We start from the raw sequence: 10,957 nt of genomic DNA, 5'->3' as shown, positions 1-10,957 counted from the left end.
TTTTTTTTTTTTTGGTGGGTATTGTAAACGGTATTGATTTCCTTATTTCTTTTTCAGCAGTCTCTTTGCTGGCGTAGAGGAATCCAAGTGATTTTTGGATGTTGATCTTCTGTCCTGCCACAATGCTAAATCTCTCAATTAGTTCCAGTTGATTTTTGACTGAGTCTCTTGGGTTTTCTAGCTATAGGATCATATCATCAGCAAATAGGGATAGTTTGACTTCTTCCTTACCAATTCGGATGCCTTTGATTTCCCTTTCTTGCCTTATGGCTCTGGCTAGGACTTCCAGTACAATGTTGAATAGAAGTGGTGATAACAGGCATCCTTGTCTGGTTCCTGTTCTCAAGAGGAATGGTTTCACTCTCTCTCCATTGAGAGTACTGTTGGCTGTTGGTTTTGAATAGATGCCCTTTATTATGTTGAGGAATGTCCCTTCTATTCCTATTTTGCTGAGAGTTTTGATCAGGAATGGTGTTGGATTTTATCAAATTGAGTTTTCTGCATCAATTGATATGATCATGTGGTTCTTCTTTTATTTATGTGGTGGATGACGTTGATAGTTTTTCTAAGTTGAACCATCCCTGCATACCTGATATGAACCCCACTTGGTCATAATAAATGATTTCTTGATGTGTTGTTGGAGTCTATTGGCTAGGATTTTATTGAAGATTTTTGCATCTATATTCATGAGGGATATTGGTCTGTCATTTTCCTTTTCAGTGATGTCTTTGCCTAGTTTTGGTATCAAGGTTATGCTTGCTTCATAAAATGAGTTAGGAAGGATTCCATCCTTTTCTCTGTTTTGGAATAGTTTGAGTAGGATTAGTATCAGTTCTTCTCTGAATGTTTGGTAGAATTCTCCAGTGAAACCATCTGGGCCGGGACTTGAGTTGGTAATTTTTTGGTGACCTGTTCAATCTGCTTCTTTTGTGATGGACCTGTTCAACTTTTCCACATCAGTCTGTGTTAGCTTAGGTAAATGATGTGTTTCTCAAAATCTGTCCATTTCTTCCAGATTTTCAAATTTGTTGGAGTGCAGTTCTTCATAGTATCCTGATATTACTGTGTTTCATTTCTGTGCAGAGGTTTCATTTTTAAAAATTTTATACTCACAGCAACCCTTGAATCATCCTAAAATTTTCTGCTTTTCAAAGTGCAATATGTAACTTTCCCTCTTCTCCTTTGTCCTTTCTTTTGTTGGGCTCTTCTTTCCACTACTAAGACAAGTTTTTCTTCTCTAAGTTTCTGTTTTCCAAACTGCAAAATGGATATAATACGGGAGTTAAAGGATTATTATTGAGGACTACAAACAGAAACATGGAAAAGATCTATTATATAGTGCTTGCCATGTACTAGTGGTTAAACAGTTGCATTTCTCTTTCTTCTGTTCTTTGCTTCCTTTTTTATCCTGCTTGTCCATGGATTCACAGTGTAAAAGAATAGGAACCTTTAATTCAATAACAATAATAGCAAATGCGGCCTATTTGATTAAAGAAGAACTCGTAGTCTTCATTCATTTAACAAACTTTTATTATTTACTGCTAGGCGCTATGGTAACAGCCACAGATAAGGAGAATTACTTTGTGTGTAAATATTAAAAACCTAAATAAGTTATCTTAATAAGAGCTATGACTGACGGGGAGGTATCTTAGTTATCTAATACTGCTATAATAGAAATATCCTAAGTGGATGGCTTAACAAGTAGTAACACATTCTCTCACAGTTTAAGAGGCTAAAAGTCCAAATTCAGGGCACCAGCTATAGAAGACTTTCTCTCTATATCTGCTCTGGGGGATAGTCCTTGTCTCCTTTCAACATTTGTAAGCCCATTGTCCCTTGGAGATCTCCATTTTTCTTGGCATCAGTCTTCCCCTGGGTCTAGGAGGCTCTGGGCACAGGGACCCTGGCTCTAAAGGATACACTCTGCTCCCAGTTCTTTTTTCTAGGTAGTACTGAGGTATCCTGTTCTCTGCTCTGTTCTTTTTCCTTCTGTCTCTTATAAAAGATAATGCAGGCCACACCCCAGGGAAATTTCCTTTGCCTCAGGGAAACTTCCCTTACATCAAGGCTGTTGCATCCCACTTTAATCCTCTTATGACTGATTGGATGACCACTTCAGATTACATCATGGTGGGTGATTACATCATTACATAACTGCAAAACCACTGAGAATCATGGCCTAGCCAAGTTGTCACATATTTTGGGGAGGATACAATTTGATCTTTGACCAGAAGGAAATTTATGGGAAAGATACTTAAAACAGTTTGGGAAATCCAAGGGAAAACTGAAAATGTGTTTCAAGATGGGTAGTATGAGATCCTGGAAACCTCCAGAAACCTAGGCAGCCACTCTTATCTCCACTGGAAGTAATTAGGCTCTGCTCTGTACTCATCTATGCACATGATTACCCTTCATCTAAATATATATTTCTACTTTCACACTACCAGCCCACACTGCCTAGAGCTTCTAGTTCTTTATTCCAAATTCTTGGAAGAAAGGATCTGATTGACAAAGTTTTGGTAAAATATTTATCCCTGGACCCATTAGCCATGGCAAGATTAGGACAAAAGAAGGGAAGAGAAGTTAGTGTCCCGTTGAGGAGATGCTTCACAGAGAGGGTAACATTTAAACCACTAACAGTCAAACAGTGCCCAACTATATCACCTCTTAAGTTTATATTCGTGGACAAGTAATTTAATGTTTCATTGTCAGCTTCCTTTATCTGTAAAATGAGGAGAAAAACCAAAACCAAACTCAGTGCCATCAAGTTGATTCTGACTCAGTCACCCCCATCGGACCTCCCTGTTATGGATTGAATTGTGCCACCAGAAAACATGTTGTAAATCCTAACCCCTATACCTGTAGTTATAATCTCATTTGGGAACAGGGTTTTCTTTGTTATGTTAATAAGACAGGATTAGTGTATCTTGAGCCACTCTCTTTTGAGATATAAAAGAGATCAAGCAAATGAACAAGAAGTATAAACTGGGAAAGAGGGATGCCAAGCCAAATGAAGACTGCCCAAGAGCAGCAGCTAAAAGAGATGAGGACCTTCTTCCAGAGCCAACAGAGACAGACAGCCTTCCCCTAGAGCCAGCACCCTGAATTCAGAAAGTTTCCATTTGTTAGAGCTATCTACTTGTGGTATTTCTGTTGTAGTAGCACTAGAGAATTAAGACACTCCCTCACAGGGTTGTTATGAGGATTAAATGAGATATTGCATGTAAAGAATTTATAAATCTATGCCTGGCGAATTCTAAAAGCTCAAAGTATAGCAATTAACTTTCATATCAAGGTTTTTATCTTTAAAATTCATCAGGAGTACTGAATGTCTTAATTGCCAGTAAGTGTATGTTGATATAGCGTCAACATGAAATTAAAAACTGATTTTCAAAATAAGTATCTTGTTAGCATGACAGGTTCTTGCTCTTACAGTTTTAGGAATAGCGATTGTGTAAGCCTTGGCTTTTTGTTAAGTCTCTTCACATAGGCTGTTCTCTTCTCTTCTCTAGGCTCTGTGCTCCTCTACCTTCTGATATAATAGTTGATCCAATGTGTGGAACAGGGGCAATACCAATAGAGGTAATTAATAACTGTTCTTTAACTTTTAGGTAAGCACATGATACATTGAGAATGTTCTAGACCTTATGTGCAAATTAGACACTGAAATTACAAAGGTTGACTCAATGGATCCAAGAGTTTTCAAAGAATTATTACAGTGTAACCACTTATAACAAATAGCCAAGTGCCAAAGGACTATGTAGTTTATTAGTAATATCCACTGAATAACAGAGAAGATTGAGAATTATAAACTGGTAAGTCATTTTTCTGTGACAAACAAGATGATAGTTTTGAAAGGGAAAGGATTATTGAAGACCAAATCCTAAAGTGGAAGAAAGCCAGTTAAGGTGACATCATGCTTCTTAATCTACTTAGAGTCTTGGAGGGGATAAGTATAATTATAAAGAAGAGAAATCTATAAACATTATTTACATTTTTGGGGAATTCTGACAAAGTTATATACCTAATGTTCTTAAATACTTTTAACAATTACTGTGAGATTGAGGTAACTCATAAAAACTGCTTAAAAGTAAAGCAACAAGTAGAAAGCCATTTTCTAAGCAGAGAACATAGTAGAATCTCCCTGGTAACAATCTCTACTTTTATAAACAATTTGGAAGAGGGAATTTCCAGTAAAAACCACCTAAGTTTGTAAAACATTTTAAGTTCTTCCATATAGTAAACCTAAAGGCAATGGGAATAAACTGCAGAGAGATACCACAAGATTCTGTGAGAGGATAGGACCTGGGCAGGTGAGCAATTCCAGAGCAACCCATAAAGCAGAAAATAATCCAAACTGTAATTAAAAAAAGACATCTGTGATCTCTGGGAGTTAAAATCCAAGAAGGAATCATAGCAGTCTACATGACCTCTATTTCCTGCTAATGTCAGGTAGATAAATTACTCTGACTAAAAAGACCCACACAGAGAAATCCCAGTTGTGATCAGAAACAATTTTGGAAACAAAGCAGATTGTTCTTCTTCCCTAACTTTAAACCATGATGTGTCTGTGTCTGAAATAGCAAATAAGGTCACTACATGTCAAGAAAGATACAACAAAGCTAGAAAGAAAGAGGCCAGAAGAGGCCCCAAAGTAATTAAAAGTTTGAGCCACTCGCATATAAGGATGGACATGACAATGCCAATGTAGAAGAACCTAAGTAATTTTTGACCAAAATGAATCAAATTATGAAAGGTATTAGTGGTGCATATATACAGATTTGTTAGAGCTATCTCTGTGTAGTATTATATAAATACTTGATCTGGAATCCTCTTTTTAAAATTGAAAGTACTGTAAAACCCATTTCTTTCCAGGTTGAAATCTAAAACAGGTGTTTTAAAAAAAAAAAAGATTCAGAATCTTGAGAGGCTTTCATACAACTCCCTCTCCTTTTCCCTCCCCCCTCCCCCCAAAAATGCTGCACATTTCAACTTCCCTTCTTTATGAAAGTTACTTCTAGAGGATTATAAATAGGAATATGTCATCACCCTCAAGTGTCTGGACAAGAGAAAAAGTTAGGAAGTGGTATATTAATGGATGAGAGGTTTGTTACTATTTACAGAAGTGTTTGCTACTCATTCCTAAACAGAGGGTAGAATCTTTCTCTGCTTTTACGTAAGAAACCTGTTGATCTGCTTAGAAAATTGCTCTGGCCTAGGAAAGTATATCACCTCATTTCATAACTTTTGACATACTTTTAACTTAAAATTAAAAAATCCTTCCAGAGACATTGTAGTTATCATTCAAAAACCTAGCTATCCAAAGGAAATGGTATTTTACTTTGAAATTCTCAAGTATTCCATATATCAGCATAAATACATTTGCCCATAAACACAAGAGTATAGGTTTGACTGATTTGAGTTGCTTAATTTTTTTCAAACTGTTTATTTAGGGTCTGCTGCTAAATAAATGAGCCAAAAACTGCTGGATGAGGCATTGAATTAAAAAACAGAGTTGTCCTCAAGGAGTTCCCAAATTAGTTAGGAGGCAGGCAAGTACAGAAATAATTTAAAATAGAACAAGTGCAGTTTCAGAGGTGATGTACAGAGTACTTTTGAAGGGGGTAGATGAAACAGCATGGAGTTATGGGATTGATGTCACACAGGGCATGACACTTGAGCTGGGCCTTGAAAGATGAGTAGGAGTTCATTAGCAAGCACAAAACATGCAAGCAGTGTTTTGCCACTTTAGAAAAGCATTGGATTGGATTGTCTTTTTAATTGACAGTTGGCTGAAATAGTTTTTCCCTTTAATCATTTTTTGCAGTTTCTTACTTCTGTTTAATTCTTTTGTCTTTTAGGGGGCTACTGAGTGGGCTAACTGTTACCATATCGCTGGTGACAACAATCCATTGGCTGTGAATAGAGCAGCAAATAACATCTCGTCTTTACTGACCAAGAACCAAATTCAAGAAAGGTAAAAATCTAAAAAGACAGAAGCATCTTAATCATGTTTCATGTTGACTGTGAACAGCCTGAAAAGTACTGTGACATCATTTTAACCTAAATGAAAATATTATGACCATTTTGAAAGGTGGTATCAAAAGCCTTAAAATAAATAAAAAGTTTATAACTTGGACCCAGAAATGCTCTTCTAGAAAATTATTCAAGTATCATGAGACTCCATTTAAATTTTAAAGTTTGTTGAGAATAATTATAAAAAACCATTTTTTCTTTTTAAAGTTTACAGAGTACATTGGTTTTCCATGCAGCAATCCATATACATTGTTTTGTGATATTTTCTGTAATTCCCACACTGTAACAGCATTCTTCCCACTTCCTACCTGCACTCACCCCATCTTTCCCATCCCTTCCACCCTTCCTAACTCTATCATGGGCAAATGCTGTCCTCTTGATTTCATAAAAACATTTGTGCCTATTCAACTGTAATACCCCATCATAATGCAACTTTTTAGTTTTTCCTTTTTCTGTTTCTTATTCATACTCACACACACACACACACACACATACATACTGGAAGAATATTTTATAGATTCTTTTCAATTTCTCAAATTTTTAAGTACTTTTTATATAATCTCTTTAATGACTGCATAATATCCCATTGTACAGAAATACTGATGTTTAATTTTCTCCCTTGAGTCCATAAAGAAAAACATCTTGTCCCTATGTCACACAATGATTTGACGAAAGCATTTGCCACATGATTACATCAGATATTTGAACAGCTACAGAGCCTCCCTCTCCCTCCCCCTTCATCCCTTCATTCCATATCCTCTTTTCTAAGCAGAATATTCCAAGGTTCTTCAGCCATGCTTCTTCAATATTCATGGATTAGAAGTCTGTTAGCCTCTGGGAAGATGTGTCATTTCCATTCTTTTGAGATGTTGAAGTTGTTAAAGTATCTTAGCCACCACTCCAAATTTAAGGACACCCATCTATGTCAGCCTTGTACCCAGTCCTTTGGGAAGAACTGACTGAAATACCACTTGGGTCTACAATTTTCATAAAATTGCTTTTCTGGTCCTGCTCTGCTGGTGTCATTCATTTATTTACCTGTAAAGCACCAGGAATAGGTAATGGTCAGCAGATTTGTTAGGTCTTATATAGGAGCTCTGGTGGCATAGTGCCTAAGGCATTAGACTGCTAACCAGAAGACTGGTGGTTCAAACCCACCAGCTACTCCTCAGAAGGAAGGTTTGGCAATCTATTTCCATGGTGATACTGCCTCGGAAACCCAAGGAGGGGTTGCTATGAGTCAGAGCCATAGGTGCTTCAGGAGGTCTGGTGGGGCAGTGGTTAAAGCACTTGGCTGCTAACCAAGAAGATTGGCAGTTTGAACCCACCAGCCAGAGGCAGTCTGCTTCTGTAAAGATTTACACCCTTGGAAATTCTATATAGGATAGTTCTGCTCTGTTCTGTGGGAGCTCTGGTAGCATAGTACCTAAGGCCCTTGACTGCTAACCAGAAGGCTAGCGATTCAAACCCACCAGCCACTCCTCAGAAGGAAGGTTGGGCAATCTACTTCCATAGTGATACTGCCTTGGAAACCCAAGGAGGGTCCGACTGTGAGTCAGGTCCAACTCGACGGCACGTTATCAACTCTGTTCTCTAGAAAGATTGGGCAATCTATTTCCGTAGTGATAATGCCTCAGAAAACCCAAGGAGAGGTTGCTATGAGTTGGGTCTGACCCGCCGGCATATAACAACAACTCTATTCTGTAGGGTCACTATGAGTCATAATCAACTTGATGGCAGTGAGTGTGATTTTGGGTTCAAGTGCTCTGAAGTCCAAATATATAGCCTAGGATTTCACTTGTGTTCTGACTGGCCTCATGAGATCTAGAAACAGGTACTTTCATAACCCTCAGTGAGGTTTATTTATAGATAGAAATCAGTGTGTTTGAAAGAAAATATTAATTTTATTCATATAATTAAATTTATTGCTTATATATGCTATGTCTGATAGTACTTTATGACTTTAATGATTAGAACCTTTTCTTTGCTAATTTTGTCTTTTAGTTATTATGGATTACTAATGTTTATTTTCATATATTAATATTGTATGTTCTATGGTTTATCATGCTCAGTGCTTTATTTCTATTTTCTATTGAAATAATTTTGTTTTCCAAATTTTAACTTATATGCTGTTTTCTTTTTAATGATTAAAAAAAAGCTTTATTATAGCTGAGTTGTAAGCACTTTTGTTGATTATATCCTATTGATTTTGATAATGCTCTCATTTTTGTTTTCTAAATCATTGGTTGTGTATGTGTCCCTCCATGCTAGTTGTTTAAGACAGTGCATTTCAGATGTCCTTATGAGTCACCTGGAAATTGTGCTAACACGACAAAGATTCTAATTCTGTAGGTTGAAGGTCTGCACTTCCAGCAAGCGCCTAGATGCTGCTGATACTGTTGAACTGTGGACTACACTGAATGGCAAGGGTTTAGGAGACCATTTTTTATACAAACATGGTTGGAAGGTTTTGGTTTATATTTTACTGTGATGAATGAGTTTTTGTATTTTAATATTTATTGAGGTGTTGAGGCTTAGTATGACTTGATTTTGAAGCTGGATAAAACATTTTTAAACAAAGTATCTCTTTTCCAGCTTATTAGTATTTTAATCTTAGTTGTTTAGACCCTCAGCATCTTCATTTTTTGTTTAACCTGTACTCTTATCAATTTTACCTTGATTTTTAGTGTGTTATGGCTTAGGTCTTTTGTTGTGCTGCAGTTATTGGTACTTGTGGTTCTAATACTATTTTTAATGTGTTTTAAAAATCATTATGTAGTGTCACTCTGGTGTCACAGTGGTTAAAGCATTGGGCTGTTAACAGGTCAGTGATTTGAACCACTAGCCGCTCCATGGGGAGAAAAATGAGGCAGCCTGCTTCTCTGAAGATTTACAGCCTTGGAAACCTATGAAGTAGTTCTGCTCTGCCCCATAGGGTCGCTGAGTCAGATCAATTAGGTAGCAGTGGGTTTATCTAGTGATTGCCTTTTAAAAAATTCTTTATTAAATATCGTAATACTTGATTTCTGCTTCTATATTGTTTCATGTTCTAACATAAAAACAAGTACTTGTATATATTTTAGTTCTTGTTACTACTTTGTAGATTTGCCAAACTGTCCTTCAGATGTGTCATCTTGCAGTGTTTTTCTCTTTAGTGTTCTGGTTCTGATTCTTCCCAGTGAATGTCTCGTCTCATTGGAAATTTTTTACATCATCAGTTATGTAATTTATTGTTTCCTTTTGTGCTACAATCTTTGTTTTACCCTTCTATGTGCATTTTAAATTATAAGTGAAACTTGTCATTTATGAAAACCAATCTTAACTGTTTAAATTTGTCATTCTTTTAAATTTTCCATTTCAGCCATAATAGTTTTCTTTTAGGATACTCCCTGTTCATCTGAGTTGTTGATGTTATCACTGGTTTTCTTAGTATTTTGTACTTTACTGTGTAGCAGTCTCTTTTCAGTTTTTTTCCCCCAATTCATTTCATACTTCTGAATGTATTGAAGCACTTTGCTTTGTCCCACAGCAAACCATCCTGGGGCCTACCGATAGATACTGTTCAGTGGGATATCTGCAATTTGCCATTAAGAACAGGCTCTGTGGATATTATTGTAACAGATATGCCATTTGGAAAAAGGTAGGGATTTGTTTTTTTAAAAAAGCTTTACCTTTAAGTATTATACCCACTTGTCTTCTGAATCTGTCAGTGTTTTCTTTGAGCTTATTCTACGTCAGAAAAAAGAAACATTCATTTCCTATTAGCAGACTTTCTTCAGCAGAGCTATTTTTCACTTCAAAATTAAGAGTATGATGGATTCATCCATTTTGTTTTTTCTTTTGGTAATTCATTAATGTTATTAACTACATGTTCATCCCCACCATAATAGGCTCATTATAAAATTATGTATCTATAATTTACTTTCTAGCCCATTGCTGAGAAAAATTGGTTTCTCGAGATAAATGATTTCTGAGAACGTTTCTATAATTTGCTCATGTTCCACTAAATTATAAAATTTTTACAGTTGTCATTTTTTTTTTATCTGTAACTGAAAAATTCCAAGCTGTTTACTGATAACTCATGTCACTGACATATAATAGTCAAAACTTTGGTGTCTATAATGCAGCTATTTTTCACGTCTTAGGATACATCAGATACTTTGATAATAATGATAACTTAAATTTTTAATGACTTCAAATTTTGTATTTATCTTCAACAAATGCTTGACTCATCACTCTTTTTTTATAGGATGGGCTCCAAGAAGAGAAACTGGAACCTTTACCCAGCTTGCCTACGGGAGATGAGCCGCATCTGTAGACCCGGAACAGGCCGAGCTGTACTACTCACTCAGGACAAGAAATGCTTTGCCAAGGTGCTCAAAAACTCAGCCAATGGCAACTTAAACATATTTTTAAGTACAACTTAAATTGTTAGTTTAGATAGATTTTCTTCTCCTCTAATGTTTCTTAACTGCCAACCAAGACCCATAGTGGATTTAGAAATAGCTTGTTAGCGTAATTCTTTTATGCTTTTCATGTGCACACAGGCATTATCCGGAATGGGACATGTGTGGCGGAAGGTGCATACTGTCTGGGTGAACATAGGGGGTCTTCATGCTGCAGTTTATCTTCTGAAGCGTACCCCTCAGGCTTTTGTTCATCCTTCAGCACATGGAGAAACAGGAACCCCCTGGTAACTCAAAGAATGAAGATAACTAACAATATTTGTACCTTCCAACATCGGAAATGTCAGCATGGAGAATCAGAGGAAAAAATAGTATTAACAAAAGTGCAGTTTGCACTGCACTTAAACTGATATAAAGCTCTTCACCACCCTGTTTAGCAAAAGTATACATGTAATGTGGTGGGATTGAAAAAAGTCTTTAAGAGGAAGCAGCTTTACTTAGAAGCTGTTTTGGAG

The 10,957-nt window shown here is 36.4% G+C and overlaps 1 protein-coding gene across 1 annotated transcript in view; it reads left to right on the top strand.

Annotated features, from left to right (window-relative positions):
- The window catches only part of THUMPD3 (THUMP domain containing 3), a 32,721-nt gene extending 21,988 nt beyond the window's left edge, over positions 1-10,733 (top strand). Inside the window, exons 5-9 of the mRNA XM_007945866.1 lie at positions 3,513-3,582; positions 5,862-5,977; positions 9,566-9,676; positions 10,286-10,409; positions 10,584-10,733. Of these exons, the coding sequence (XP_007944057.1) occupies positions 3,513-3,582; positions 5,862-5,977; positions 9,566-9,676; positions 10,286-10,409; positions 10,584-10,733 (571 nt within the window). The remainder of the gene's footprint in view (positions 1-3,512; positions 3,583-5,861; positions 5,978-9,565; positions 9,677-10,285; positions 10,410-10,583) is intronic.
- Positions 10,734-10,957: the final 224 nt, after the last annotated feature.

The sequence above is a fragment of the Orycteropus afer genome, unplaced genomic scaffold, assembly GCF_000298275.1.
Source record: "Orycteropus afer afer isolate SDZICR_OR568_19922 unplaced genomic scaffold, OryAfe1.0 scaffold00144, whole genome shotgun sequence".
Lineage (NCBI taxonomy): Eukaryota > Metazoa > Chordata > Mammalia > Tubulidentata > Orycteropodidae > Orycteropus > Orycteropus afer.
This window is presented reverse-complemented; position numbering and strand designations above follow the sequence as displayed.